Genomic DNA, 15,606 nt, shown 5'->3' with positions numbered 1-15,606 from the left:
GAGCAGACTATCCTCCGTCCCCCAAAAGCTGGGGTGAGATCCAAAACTGCTTTCTGCACCATTGATTTTTCTTGGGCTTTTGCGGCTGGGAAACACTATTCATTGCAGTAGATTATGGCTTTTTCTTTTGTCCTATTTACTAACTGGGGAGCCGTTGCCAAAAGTTGTGACTGGTGAATATCATTTTGGAGGAGTAGAACTTGTGCTGCTCACCCCCGAGAAAGGTTAGTCAGCACCTCAACAACTTCTATTGGTGAGCTGTCATTGTTCTCGCTACAGGGAGTTATAAAAGGAGATGCCACCTTCACCCACACTCTGCGAGATGAGAGGGGTAGAGCACAAAAGTGGATAAGAAAGGCAACTCTGTTATCCCAGACCTTTCTCTCCTAAATAATAGACCTAGTAAGGCAGCAGGATCTTGCCAACTAGTAAGGCACAAACCAGCATACAGACCCATGTTGAGGTCCCACCTGTGAAAGCATTTTGTGAATGGTAAAGTGCTTTATAAGTGGTAGGTGTGATATTTTTGCAAGTAGTTGAAGGTCACTGGTTCACTGGGTTTATTCTTGGTTCCTTAAGGGTGAACTTTCCTATATTTAGAGTTTCACTTATTCATTCACGTTTACTGAATTTCTACTATATTTTAAGCATCGTTTAGGCCTAGGGTCAGCAAACTATAGTCTGCAAGTCAGATTTGACCTGCCACCTGTTTTTCATAGCCTGGGAGCAAAGAATGGCTTTTACATTTTTATAAAATTGTTTTAAAAAATCAAAAGAAGAATAATATTTTATGATACTTAAAAAGCATATGAAATTCAAATTTCAGTGTCCACAGTTAAAGTTTTATTGGAACATAGCTATGCTCATTCATTTATGTATTGTTGTCTCTGGATGCTTTCCTGCTACAATGTCAGAGTTGAGTAGTTAAGAGAAACTGTGTGGCCTGTTGAGGCTAAAATATTTACTCTCTGGCCCTTTACAGAAAAAGCTTTCCACTGCTGTTCTAGAGACTGGGGATAGATCTATAAACAAGATAGACATTGTCTTTGCATCTATGGGTATCATTACTTTAAAGATGGTCCCGGTGGGACTCACCCTTGATCCTGGCTTTAGAAACCTCAGGTTCTAACCAACTGAGCTAACCTTATATAATTTTAGCCAACACTGGCACAACCTTATGGAATCTGATTATTTCTTCATCAAATCAGATCAAATCTATGAATTAACAATGTTAGACTGCAAAGTTCTCTGCACTTAAGACATTAAATTATTAAGGAGCAAAATTTATTTTCAAAATGAAAAAAAGAATAACTGTAATGACACACAAAAGCTGCTTTTAACTTTTCAAAAGCCTTTTATTTGTGCTAGCTTACATACTGCAGACTTCATGAGCTAAGAATTTGAGATGGAAAAGCTCACTTTGGACTGATAGAGACTGAGCAGGCTTGCCAGAGGAAGTAGGATGTGGCCTAAAATGATGGTCTTGATTTCCTTCTTCATTCCCAGGGGCCTAACAAGTTGTCTCCTATGGACAGAAGGCCAAGAAACTGCCTTTAGGGCTCTTTCCCATATCCTATGGTTTGGCAGATTTCTGCTCTTAGCCTCATGATGTGAACAGACCAGGACTGGGAGCTTCTCACCGGCTTGTGAGGTGGGCAGGGATCTGCTCTTCCCTAAATGGGGAATCTGTGGAAATAAGACTGGGAGTTACGGGGTATTATATAATAGGAAAATTAGGTGGGCGGGTGGAAATTTTGATATCTTAAAAAGTAAGGCAGTTTGGAAAGTCTGGGAATCCTTTGGCTAACTTCCAGCTTATCTAGAACACCAAAAGATTACATCTTCCTCTATACTGTGAGCAACTTGCATACCTGCCTGACCCAGGGTGTTGTTCAATAAATGGTTCAATTAGAGAATGCCTGAAAGAATGAAGGAAGGAGGTCAAGTCACATGCCAACATTAATCAGAATGGTTAGAGTGTGATGTGCTCTTAGGAATAGAAATTCATGGGTGTTCATTCATTCGCTCATTCAACAAATGTTTATTGAGCACCTACTATGTACCAGGCACTTAATCCCATTTTATTTCAATGACTAATAGTGAAAACCTTTCTCTTTTTTTTAAAAAAAGATTTTATTTATTTATTTGACAGATAGAGAGCACAAGTAGGCAGAGCAGCAGGCAGAGGGAGAGGGAGAAGCAGGCTCTCCGCTGAGCAGGGAACCCGATGCGGGGCTTGATCCCAGGACCCCAGGATCATGACCTGAGCCGAAGGTAGACACTTAACCAACTGAGCCACCCAGGTGCCCTAATAGTGAAAATCTTTCTAAAATATCAGTGGGGGTGCCTGGGTGGCAGAGTTGCTTAAGCATCTGACTTTGGCTCAGGTCATGGTCTCAGGGTCCTGGGATTGAGCCCTGCATCAGGCTCCCTGCTCAGCACGGAGTCTGCTTCTCCCTCTCCCTCTGCCCCTTCCTCTCCTCCTGCTCATGCTCTCTCTCTCTCTCAAATAAATAAATAAAATCTTCAAAAAAAAAAATCAGTGTCTGCTTTGTTGCTTTACAAAGCATAATCACACAAGTGTCTGTTATTGAGTCCTAAAGAGGACTGAAGAGCATGGAGGATCTTTTTGACCTCATGGTTTTTTTTTTTTTTTTTTTAGGATGACTTTCTTTTTTTTTTTTTTTTCTTTTTATTCTTATGTTAATCCCCATACATTACATCATTAGTTCTAGATGAAGTGTTGACCTCATGGTTTTTACCCTGGCTCACAGGGTAGAAGATGATGAAGTTGCTGTAGTGCTTAAGAAGACACACACTGGTGTCAGCGTGCCTGTGTTCAAATCTAGGCTTTACCACTCATATGATGTTGGATAGATTTTGCCTCAGTTTCCCCATCTGTAAAACGGATAATAATACCTCCTACATAAGGTGGTCATGAAGATGAAATAATCTAAGTACCCTGGTACATAGGAAGCCCTCAAGGTAAATGGTAATTGTTTTTGTGATCACACAGAAGTCAACCTGGAAAAGATAGAAGCATTTGGACTGAAGATACTGAGAACTTGAGGACATGCCCCGGAACGTGGTGGTTCGGCTTCAGGGCCATTTATAGTATGCATAGGGGAAATAACACAAGTTATTGTAATTTAACTTCTCTGTGTTCTTGCCTGAAAATGGGGGGAGTGATACCAAACTGGTAGGGCTCTTCTGAGGAGCATATGGACGAGTGTGTCCGGAGTTCAGTTAGTTCTCAATAAATATTACTTTCCTTCTGATGGAGTCAAATACGAGGAAGTAATTCCCTTTAATTAAGAGTGTTGATGAGTTGGGTTCTAGTTAATTGAACTGTAATATGTAAATCAACTTAATCGTGGACTGGCTCTACCAGATAAACACCCAGCACCTGGTATGGTTTGGTTGAGCACCTTTATTTGTTTGATTTTGAAAAATCTTTCCCCCTTCTCTGGATTCTTAATATTGTGGATCCCTCAACTCAGCCTGCAAATACTTTGTGTTTTCAGTTGAAAGAAGGATTTTCAGAAGGTTTTAGATTTTAATTGTTGGTCTTAATAGGATTGCTTTAAATTGATCCAAGTCACTTGCAGACAATGGAACAATGGCCTGGTACCTCATCACTCCTTGTTTATTTTTTAAATAAAAGGAGCAAAGTGGGACATGTTCCAAATTGAGTCACAGGCTGGGGTGAGGATTAACTGAGTAAACATTGTGGTCTTTGGGGAGACAGATATTGGGTGGGAGCTAGAAAATCTGCAGCAGTCACCCTTTACCATTTATTTCCCTTTGTGCAATGTCTTCCTAGCATAGCATGAGAGAAGACAAACAGAAAAACATGTTCATTATGACAAAGTGACATTGAAGTAAAGGTGGAAGAAAATGTGTGTTGAGACAGGGGGCATGAGAACACATTGAAGTGAGACCAGGTAGAGGTGCTGAAGGGAGACTTTGGAACTCTTTCTGTTGATAATTTCATGGGATTATACTGTTTGGATATATCCTTATTTTCATAATCATTATCATCCTGTGGCCCTCATCTTGAAAAAGCATTCTCAATCTTGAGCACTATGGGCACTTTGGGCTGGATAATTGTAGAATGTTTAGCAGCATCCCTGCCCCCTACCCACTAGATGCCAGTAGCACTTTATCCACCCATCCCAGTATAATAACCCAAAATGTTTCCGGAGTTTACCAAATATTTCTTGGGGGGCAATCCCTGCCCCTCCCCCACCTGCCCTGCCCAGTTGAGAGCTACTGCTTTGAAAGGATTCATTTCAACGATGTTCTCTTAGGCTGTGCTCATGGAAAGGTCATTCCTCTGGCTAACTTTTGAATCTCCAGCCCTGACTGGCTAAGCCACATTGACAGCCAAGTAGAGTCCTCCTCAAAGTGGGCTGGGTACATCCCTACGATGCCAGGCTGCAGTGTCACATTTTTAAGTGTTGGGGGGATGCCCAGATTATTTTCTAAGGTAATGTGAATTTTGTCTCCAGTGGTCCTTGCCCCTCCTCAGTATTACATGGACATAATGACAACTCAGTTCTGTTTGTGGGGACTTCACTATCTGACAATAAGCTTGGAGAAAGTCAAGCTTGTTAGATTGTTAAAAATAAAACCTGTAGGTTATCTTCTTAAAAGGGTAACCCAGAATTATTATTTTAACATAGGCATAACCACAAAAGGAGGCTGAGAAGTCCACAGTAGGGGGAGGTGAATTGCCCAGTGGCATTTTAGGAAAATAAAGGCTTTGCAAGATAAAAACATCTTCTTTCCTGCCCAGTTACAGGCTTAATGTTATTAATAACTCCGATGTCATATTTATGCCATTGGTGGCAGCATGCATACAATTTAAATATTTTATCTTCCATCATACAACTCTGGATCTACATTACTGACTTTCAAGGGCCCCATTCATAAGGGATGAGGAGAGAGAACAATCAGCTACTTCATGCAAGGGCTGGCTAGCAGACTGGGTTTCCCAGCATTGTCGGATAAACCACAACACAGGGAATGCTTTGGAGCCACTTGGAACATGGCAGGGTGGGGACAGAGAATGATGGGGGGTGGAGCTTTTGGGGCAAGGAGAGAGCCAAACCCTTTTTTCTTTTTAAAAGGGTTATCCCACCTTTGTTCCAAGGGAGAATGAAATATCCATTAAGACTGGTGACACTGGGAATTTTGTTTCAGCTCAGTTCCTTTTGTTGTGACTCCAGGGTAAAGGATAGGAATCTGGGGTAGCTAGGTTTCAAGCCAAGAGGAGAAAGAAAACGAATTCCTTCCAAGGATTTCTTCTATTGTCTCAAGAATAAATATTTATAGAGAAAGTTCAAGTGAAGTCTTTTACAATGGTCATGGTTTTAAGACTAAGCCTTCCAAAGAGTACATGTAAAACTATGCTTAAATGAAGGGTGATCCAATTAGGCTTCCCAGGGAAAAACCAAGAAACCTCAAGATAATTTCCTATATAAAATCTAATTGTGTTCTCAAGTGGAATACGAATACCACTCTGAATTATTCCAGATCCAGAGACTGCAGCAGAAATGTACAGCCAAATTGGATTCTATTTTAAGTAATTAAGTTATTTCCCTTCACAGGATCTATAATTTGCCTTCAACAAATGTGATTTGCCTCAGAAAGATAATACATTGCAATTTTTCCTCCAAAATAGATTTTCTGTGCCAGAAACAATTATGAAAAGTAGACCAAATATTGCCTTGATTATATCCTGGTTATTAGCTTTGAGTGCACGTCTGGAGTGCCCTGTTTGTGTTCCAAAATGAGATAGGTATGGCTGCTGTTATCATTTAGAAGTTATCTTTAAATGGAGACCTGAGCTGAAATTTACTTAAGAGCCTGGGGCTTGCACAACACTAGTGTAAATAGCTACGGGTGTTACTACATAAGACTCCAAAATCTTGTGCAAAATGTGGCCAATGAGGAGCTTGGTTCAGTGGACCTTTCTTCTGAGCTCTGAAAGCACCAATTTAACTTTTATCTGCTTGGTTAAACCCTTGAGGTGCTAGGTGTTATAATAGATCAAGTGTTGAGATTTGCATAGAAGATATTGCAAGAGGGGTATTTTTGGCTTGGTTAGTTTTATGAAGAAAACATTCACTTTTGGCTTTATCTTCAATAACAGATCAGTTGACTTATGACCAGGTGTTCTGGGGAACAACAGTGGTATGGTGAATAGCATGGGCTGAAACGATGGGTGGAATCAACTCCTGGTTTGTCCCCTTGAAAGTGCAAGTTACAGAAAGTCTATGAATCTCAGTTCCTTTGTTTTTGGAAAGGGAATGATGGTATCTAGACTGAGAGAATCAGAGGAGAAAAGCATACTAGGTTTGGCACAGCACAGACCTGGATTATACAAGGGGTCAGTCGTAGTAAAATCTAAAACATGGTGTTGCAGACCTTTTCTCATTTCCACACACTTATCCTTCAGAAAGATTGTTTTTCATAGGAATAGGAACTGGCTGGATGTTCCTAAATGTCTAGGAGTTGAAAGTGGTTGAGACTTAAGATTCTGAAGACAGATTCCCTGTTTTGGGATACTGGCTGTGCTGCTTACCATGCCTTTAACCAGGTCACTTGGGATTTCTGTGCCTCAGTTTCCTGCTCTACAAACTGTAGTTCTACTATTAATAATTGAGCCAGAGTTCCTGTCATAGAATTATGATAAGGGCTAAGCAAAATATTACAACAACCAGGACAGGACCTGACATGCCATAAATATATTATTTTTGACTCCTGTTAGCCAAAGGAATGTCAATAGAACTCAGAACATAACGCTGAGTAAGTTTATCATGAACTTTTATTAACAACTTAATACAAGACTGTACATTGTAGGTGCTGAAATCAATCCACTTCTGAAAACTGAAAAACCAGCATTTCTATACCACACCAGGCTTTGGTTATAAGTGCCACCTTCTACAGCAAAATCACATAGTGTAACCAAACAATTTAAGAACAGGAAAAAGAAAAGTTCCACTGGAATGGAGAGATTATTTATGTACAAACAGCTGAGGATCATTTCTAGCTTAAGTGACTCACTACACACTCTGGAATGTTCAGTTCCCTTTTCTACAGTCCTACAACCAGACATACAGCAACCAAGAACTTGGCCACAGGTCCTGTCTACAGATACTCATCCACATGAAAAACAAAAAAAACCACATTTATATAAATAAGTCAATTAAACCTCACAAAAACTAAAGGAACACAAGAAAAAAATCCAATAAAAAACTGTACAGTATCGGTCAGTCTTTTATATCTGAAAAAAATGTGTAACATAAAAAAAAGTTCTTTAATGTATACAAGTCTTTTCGATCAGTGTTAGCTGGAGTGAAAACTTGAAGACTCGGACTCGGTTGAAACAGAAGAATGTCCTCCCCGCTTCCCTTTGGAAAGGATCTTGAGGCTGGACCCTCTGCTCACAGAGGTGAGTGCATGCTGGGCAGAGGTTTTAAATTTGGCTCCAAGGAAGGCATAGAGGATGGGGTTCAGGCAACAGTGGAAAAAGGCTAGGGCCTCAGTGATGGAAATCCACTTGTGCACAGTGCTCTCAAACTCACATCCTTGCTTGATGATTTCCAGGAGGATGAAGGAATCAATGCTGATCCCAATGTAGTAGGGCAGCCAGCAGGCAAAGAAAGCCAGGATGAGGATAACTGTGGTCTTGAGGGCCTTGCGCTTCTGGTAGCCCTTAGAGTGGGACAGCTTGGAGATGATAATGCAGTAGCAGGACAGGATGACGATGCCTGGCAGGATAAGGCCAACCATGATGTGCTGAAACTGGAACACCACCAACCACGAGTCGTTGGGATAGAAGCGGTCACAGATATACCTCCCATCTGCCTCCCTGACATTGGCAAAGATGAAATCAGGAATGGTCAACAGGAGAGCAGGTATCCAGACGCCAACATAGACCACCTTTTCAGCCAACAGCTTCCTTGGCCTCTGACTGTTGGTGGCATGGACAATAGCCAAGTACCGGTCCAGACTGATGAAGGCCAGGATGAGAACACTGCTATAGAGGTTGACTGTATAGATGACATGGACTGCCTTGCACAGGAACTTTCCGAAGTACCAGTTCGCCACAGCATCAACTGCCCAGAAGGGAAGCGTGAGGACAAAGAGGAGATCTGCCACAGACAGGTGCAGTCTATACTTGTCTGTCATGCTTCTCAGTTTCTTCTGGTAACCCATCACCAGGATGACCAATCCATTGCCCACTATGCCAGTCAAGAATATGATGGAGTAGACCGTGGGCAGAAAGATACGGTTGAAATGGGCATTTTCCTCCCGGAAGCAGGGTTCCTTCATGGAGTCATAGTCGCCTGAGCCCAAGTCATCTTCTGTGTAGTTATCTGAAGGGTATATCTGCAAAAGAGGCAAGGGAATGGACATTAACTTTCACGTTCAGCTGGCATTCTCCAATTTCAAAAAAATGTTTCTGCAATTTTTAAATAGTAATTTATAAAACTCATCCCAGCCTTCTTCAGGACATTCTGCTCCCAATGAAATAGTGAGGGAAGAGCACAAGAGAATTATTATAGACTACTACAACCCTCCTCCCCATCCTCCCCCAGAGTCAGTTCATTATATCCTTCTTTAGTAGAATCAGTTACAAAATTCTTTGTTTAGAACAAAAGGGCGCTAAGATTCTGAGGGTTTCAAAGTCACATCTTCGCTAACTGTTCTACCCCGCCCACTGGGGGAAGAAAAAAACCTTGGGAGGGAAAATACCAAAACAAAACACAAAGAGGCCACTCCTAGCCTGCGTGGATGGGGGGCGGCGCAGGTGAGGAGTGGGAATAGAAGCTTGTGTTCTGAGGAGCTGGGATTAATTTTCTATATGAAGATTCACCAGGACAGGGAAAAGGGGAGGAAGGAGCTGGGGCGGGGGGGAGCAAAACTTTCTCCTAAGGCACAAAACATTGCCTTCCCCTCGCTTGTCTAAACACAAACCATTCTGTACTTCAAGCAACATGTAATGGGGAAGGAGAATACGCCTTAAACGAAGAGTCTTTAGCGCTTGGGGTATTGAACAGGGGTGTTAGAAGAGGATACTGCCCCACACACATGCCCGCAGCTAGTACTCCTCAGGGGCATGGGTGTCTCTGCCCTATGTTTATCTCTTGGCGCGTTTGGGACGTTAGGGAGTGCAGCATTTTACTGGGAGGGGAAGGTCACGGGGTCTGCACTCATGGTCCTCGCCCCAAGTTTCATTTCCTCACTCTCCGGGATCGCTTCCCACCCCGCCACTGACCCAGTAAATGGGGTCGGAGGTCTGCAGCTGGAAGCCTCCAGGCGGAGGGCGCACCAAGGGCCGGGTGGTCCAACTCCCGACCTCCGCGGCTGCCCACCACGCCCACGCCCAATGCCAGCCGCAGCAGCTCCCAGGGTTCCGCCCGGCAGCTCGCCAAGTTCAGTCCCACAGGGTGCTGGGGAGAGAATGGGCGGCTCCTCCGTAAGCGCCTTTGAATTGCGCGCCGCGGGGGAAACGAAAAGCCTCTCTGGTAAGGGGTTTTCAAAAGTCTCCAGGAAACCACCAACGGTTAAACAGCGCAGTTGGGATCGGTGAGAGCCAAACGGTCTCCCCACTTGCACCTGCCCGTCTGCGCCGCAATTACCGGCAGCCCACTTTCCCTCCAAGTCCTCACTGCACCCCAGTCCCCGCCGAGCACACCTCTGGGTCCTGCTGCGCAACGACTGCTTAATACTCCTCCCTCTGTACTATCCCAAACTACCGAACCCCGGGGTCCACTCGCGGCGCTTCCGATGCCCGCGAGGTCTCTCCCTCAATCCCAAGGCGCGCGGGCTGCTCCTGGCCACCTCCCTGCTGCGGCCAATTCTCAGACCTCTCTCAGGCAAGCAGCACCTTGGGTCCGCCCGCCTTTCCCGCCCTCTGCTCACTGTGCGGGGGGTACTGACACAGCTCCCCAGGAGGTGCAGAGTTTAGCGAACACGCGCCTAGCCTCAAGAGTGGTCCGCAGGAGCTTTTGCCTGAAATTAACCAGGGGCGCCGTCTGGCTCTGGGAACTCAGCCCCGGCGCACCGCCCTCCACCTCTAAATTCAGATCTAACTCCAAAAAAACCCCTTCCCCTCTCCTACGGGAGAGACCTTTGGTCGCAGTCCGGGGGCAGCGCGCACGCCTTCTCTGCACTTGTGCACAGAACGTTCTTATGTTTGCAAACAGCGTGCAAGCCTAGCGCGCACCGCAGGACTCAAGGGGGAGACACATGCAGCCACCGAAAAGGTCCTTCCAGTCTTTTCTCCTCTACTTTCAGAGTAAAAGATTCCAATCCTACCCTCCTCCTCAAGCGCACGAAAACTCCTTTCCACGCTCCTTCTCCGGGGTACCGGCACCTCCCCTGTTCTAGTCGCTTCTGCCCGCTCGGAGAGCGCTCTAAGTTTAAGTGTACGTTTAAGAAAAAGCAGGTTGAAACTGGACTTACACGGAACCCGTCCATGGTAACTGCTCGCTCTCCAGCCGCAGTGGCTACCGGAGCACCCAAGTCGTCGGGGTCACTTTGCTACCTGCTGCCGCAGACAACAGACTGAAGTTTCTGGGTGAAGCTGGACTTTTATAAAAACACGCTCGGCGGGCGGCGCATGCGCCGCGCGGGTGCGCGGGCGGGGCAGGGAAAAGGGAGGTGGGGTGGGAGAGACAGGCTAGACGTGGGGGAGGAGGGCTTCTGGGACGGGCGGGGGCAAGCACTCCCGCAGTACCAGTGAGGTTAATTGGGGTAAACCTGGGAATCCCCTGAGCGGCTGCTGTTAGCTGGAGGTCACCTTGTGAATCTTGAGCTGTGGAGGGCCTCCCGGAGGCGTTCCCCAACTTGGGAAAGCTTGATGCGCCTGAAGGGAGGTGGGAAGCGCGGGCGACCAACGCGTCCCTGTGTGGCGCATCCATCCTTGCTCACGTGGATGGAATTCCAGACCCGGGAATGCTACAAATGGAGACACTGAGGCCCGGAGAAGGGTAGTGACGTGCCAGAATAACCCAACCAGTAGGCGGCAATGCTGGAAGGGGGTCCAGCATCTGACTCCATTCCCTGCGCTTTCAGCAGATGCAGTCCATTCAGAAAATAAAATGATTCTTCGGAGCACAGTTGTGCTGCTATACACGCACCCACAGTAATAGTACCGGCATCAGGTATACATAATAAGGAAACACTTTCAGAAGAGGGTAGGATTATTTGGCATAATTAGGGAGGGAGCCGGTGATAGAGAAGTAGATGTGTATTTCCGGGCAACCAATCAGTGAATAGTACTTAAAAAAATACGTTAAGTGTGCTTTATTATAAGACAAATTTAGCGATTAGTATTTTTTGTAACAGATCACGAGTTCACCTTGCACAGAATCACTCATTCATTTTCACAACAGCCTGTGGGTGTTACCATTACAGCGATGCATTTAGTCATTTAGATATTTACTGAGGGCCAATATGTGCGACTCACTGTTCCAGACGCTGGGCATACAGCCCTGAACCAGAGGGTAAGGCCCCCATGCGGAGGAAACAGAAAGCTGACTGGCGGAGATGAAATGCCAGGTTTGGCCCAGGATTCCAAGCCGGACTTGAACCAAGATCTGGCCCCATGTCCAGCGTCTTCCACGACTCAGTGGAGGACAAGCGTCCGCAGGGATAAGAAATTAGGTTGAGGGTGGGGCGGGGGTGGGGCTAGACGTTTAAAAGTGTCCCCGACGGACTGGGGTTTGCAGTGAACACTCAGACAGTGCTATCCGTCCTCGCGCCGCTTTCCGCCGGCGCGGAGCCTGGGTGGGGCAGGGGAACGATTGAGGGGCGGGGCCGAGAACTAGTGCGACCGCTGGCGGGGTGACCGCACCAGTGACTGCGGGGGACCGGAGATGTGAGCGTTAGCCAGCGAAAGCGATGAATGCGCGGTGACGCGCACCCCGGGACAGTCCCAAGAAGAGAACTTGCCCAGACTGGACCCGGAACACCAACCCCTTTACTTCAGATAAAACCTTTCAGTCTAGAGGTGCTCCAGAGATAGTCTGGGAGCCGGGAACCTTTTCTCTACGAAGCATAGTTTTCCTCTTTTGTCGGCACCCCTTCCCTAATGTTTGTTGGTGAAGGTCCTCATCTACTGAAAGCTGATGTTGGGGTCAAGAGGTGGGACTCTTAGAAACTGCTAATTTAAGACACAATAATAACTAGATGAAATTATATTGTAATATTACATTAGGTAGAATTAAAAGAAAACTTTTAGAAGCACTTTTATTATGTCACTGAGTAAAACTTGGGATCCTCACATTTTCACATCCTAGGATACGAGGCGATATGAAGGACCAGAATTTCAGACAGGTTCCATGACTTGCTTTTCACAAAGCTCAGTAGTGGCAGAATCATTATGTTTTGACCCAGAGTGTAAGCTGCATTGTACCTCAAAACTTTTCATTATGGTGGAAACCTGAAAGGTGGAATCTTCCAAACCTGCCCCCAAAGGGGAGAGAGAATAAATCCAGAGTAAAATGATTTGCACAATAACTATTTGTTGATTGCAGACAAAGGAAAGGTTTTCCTTTATCTGTGGGCTACTTTAGATCCTTTTAGGTATATCTGCTAAAAGGAAGCAGATAATTAAGAGAACGATGAAATGCTATTCAGTGACTGTCAAATTTAGCAAAAATTTTTCTTTTCAAAGATAATACCTGGATATTAAGATAAGACCAGGTGTCTTTCCCTTGTGGCTGGTGGGGAGTGTGGATTGGACATCCTTTCTGTTTTTGTTTTTTTTTTTTAAGATTTTATTTATTTGACAGAGAGAGACACAGCGAGAGAGGGAACACAAGCCAAGCAGGGGGAGTGGGAGAGGGAGAAGCAGGCTTCCTGCTGAGCAGGGAGCCCGATGCGATGCGGGGCTCGATCCCAGGACCCTGGGACCGTGACCTGAGCCGAAGGCAGACGCTTAACGACTGAGCCAACCAGGTGCCCCTGGACATCCTTTCTGGAGAGCACTTTGTAGTCAGTAGGACTTAGAACAGTAATTCCACCTATAGAAACATCCCAAGGAAATAGAATTTTGCCACAAAGGTATTCATGGAGACATTATTTATAACAGTGAAATATCTGAACAGCCCTAAATGTCCATTAGTGGAACAGTAGAGAAGACTTTGGTATATCCATATGTGGAATTCCATATGTGGCCATTGCCAATGATGTTTGTGAAGAAGAATTTTTAATGACATGGGAAAATACTTATGAAACATTAGGTGCAAAAAGGAGGATTCAAAACTATGTATATAGTGTGAACTCAGTTATGTTAAAATATGTATTAGCAAAAGATGGGAAGGAAAACCAAAAAAAATTTTTTTGAAGATTTTATTTATTTATGGGGCGCCTGAGTGGCTCAGTCGGTTGTGTGTCTGCCTTCAGCTCAGGTCGTGATCCCAGGGTCCTGGGATTGAGCCCCGTGGGCTCCCTGCTCAGTGGGGAGCCTGCTTCTCCCTCTTCCACTCTCCCTGCTTGTGTGCATGCTTGCTCGCGTGCTCTCTCTCTCTCTGTCAAATAAATAAAATCTTTAACAAAAAGATTTTATTTATTTATTTGAGAGAAAGACAGAGAGCACAAGCAGGGGGAGGGGCAGAGGGACAAACAGATTCCCCACTGAGTGGGGAGCCCGACATGGGACTGGGTCCCAGGACCCGGAGATATGACCTGAACCGAAGTCAGACACTTAACTGAGCCACCCAGGCGTCCCAAAAAACAAAATGTTTGTAGGAATTTTCACTGGGTGCAGAATTATATTTGATTTTTTACTTTGTTTCTTGCATTTTTCTATGCTTTCCAAATTTTCTGTAATAGGCATGAAACATTTTCATATTCAGAAAAAAGTCAGTGTTTAAAAAGGAAACAGAATGCCTCCCTTCTCATACTTTTCCACTTCCTAAAGTATTCACTAGATAAGATGACTTTTTCCATAATAGTCCTCCTCTCTTCTAAGGAATGGTCTCTCCTTATTTTCCCCTGGGCCAAACCTACCTAAACTACTTTTTCAACTACTCTATGATGTTGTTCAAAAGAAAACAAAACAAAAACTCAAAACATTTGTTGAGTGTTTGTGATGTGCAGCTGACCTCCTATAATCCCTTCAATCACTCCACAAGGCGTGAAACTGACATCCAGAGAGTGCAAGGAACTTGGCGGAGATCACACAGTGAGGATCTGCACCCAGTCTGTGTGGCTGCAAAGCCCAGACTCTCTCCACTATATCACAATGTCTTCTTTCTCTAATGGCTGCTATTCACCCTCTGAAAGCTCCCGCCTCGGAAAGGTCACTTGGCATCTACTTACATACTGCTTTGAGTGACATCTCTTGGGATGTTATTCAATGTTTAAATGAGTGTATGTCTTTTCTCCTCTTCCTCAAATATTCTGGGTTCCTTAAAGTGAATGCTCAGATCTCTTCTACGCAGCTAGCCCACTGATGAACAAATAATGGGCTCTCTAATCGTTTACTGAAGCTCTATTTAATGAATTAATGACTTTCCTGTGTGGCTCTGGCAAGAGCGAGGTTTAGGGTCTGTCAGGGCTTTGGCAGGGTCCCCAAGTTCTCAGACTGGCTTTAGCCCAGGGAATAACTAGCCTTGGCCACGGTGTGGAGGGTATGCTTGCAAATCCAGTGACATAGTGGCAAGCATTCTGCCACCTCCTGTTGCTCAGTCTGTAGCTGGTTGATTTGTGTGTGAGTGTGTTTGCATGTGTGTATCTGTGTGTGTATGTCCCCAAAGAGGCTCAAAGCCAGTCAGGCAGAAACCTTAGGAACGGACAGACATCTTCCTGATGGTGGATGGTAGGAGGCAGCAACATCACAGGCCTTCTGAATGCACCAAGTCCCCTGTCCCCTCGCTGGCTCCTCCTCTGTCTTTTAAAAGAGAAATTGCCACTTTTGCTTCTGAAAGAGAAAAAAATTACAAACTTCATTGATGGTAGTAGGGAATACTTCAAGGGACAAAGTTAATGTTTTCCCAACTGATTAAAACAAAACAAAACACAGGAGACTATTTCCCAAGGGGTGTGTAATTCTACCAGAGGGTTACAAATCTCAAAGAGACAGTGCTATCAAATGTCAACTATTTCCAAGCCGGTGTTAGGTGGAAGCAATGGTTCCTCACCCCACTGCACCCAACCCACTCCTCCTTTCTCAACTCTGTATGTCTCTAATGCCTGCAAGTGAAGAATGACTTTGGGAAATAAACAAAATTTAGGAAAATTATTACTGGTTTTCTGTGTACCATTTTTATCTTACATCTAAGTCATATTTTGAATTTCTAAAAGGTCTGACTTCACTGAAGTCAGATTATTAGTGATTTCCACTGAAGCTTTGTAGCAGTCAAGAACAGTCAACAAAATCTATACAGAGAGAAAAGCTAGATTGGTAAACAAATACAATTTAGAGTCACCCTGGCCTTAACAAAGCCACTTAATTAACAATGCAATGATTATTACTTGACTAGTTAGTTCCACTGCTAGGGAATGCATTGCTCTCAAAGTTGGCTGTGCTCATGTGGCAGGTTCAGTGTGGCTTTGTGGATCTGAAGAACAACAGACTCAGTG

General features: G+C 44.7%; 1 protein-coding gene and 1 long non-coding RNA gene across 2 annotated transcripts in view; one reads left to right on the top strand and one right to left on the bottom strand.

Annotated features, from left to right (window-relative positions):
* The window catches only part of LOC145720569 (uncharacterized), a 181,581-nt gene that overhangs the window by 115,626 nt on the left and 50,349 nt on the right, over positions 1-15,606 (top strand). The gene's annotated exons all lie outside the window — the stretch shown is intronic.
* Positions 6,815-10,620, bottom strand: CXCR4 (C-X-C motif chemokine receptor 4). The gene is made up of 2 exons (XM_006742350.3): positions 10,480-10,620; positions 6,815-8,400 (listed from the first exon to the last, which is right to left on the bottom strand). Exons 1-2 carry the CDS (start codon positions 10,492-10,494, stop codon positions 7,354-7,356), a joined length of 1,062 nt encoding a protein of 353 aa, XP_006742413.1. The 5' UTR covers positions 10,495-10,620; the 3' UTR covers positions 6,815-7,353.

Source organism: Leptonychotes weddellii, chromosome 3 (assembly GCF_054177405.1).
Source record: "Leptonychotes weddellii isolate Sample4059 chromosome 3, ASM5417740v2, whole genome shotgun sequence".
NCBI lineage: Eukaryota > Metazoa > Chordata > Mammalia > Carnivora > Phocidae > Leptonychotes > Leptonychotes weddellii.
This window is presented reverse-complemented; position numbering and strand designations above follow the sequence as displayed.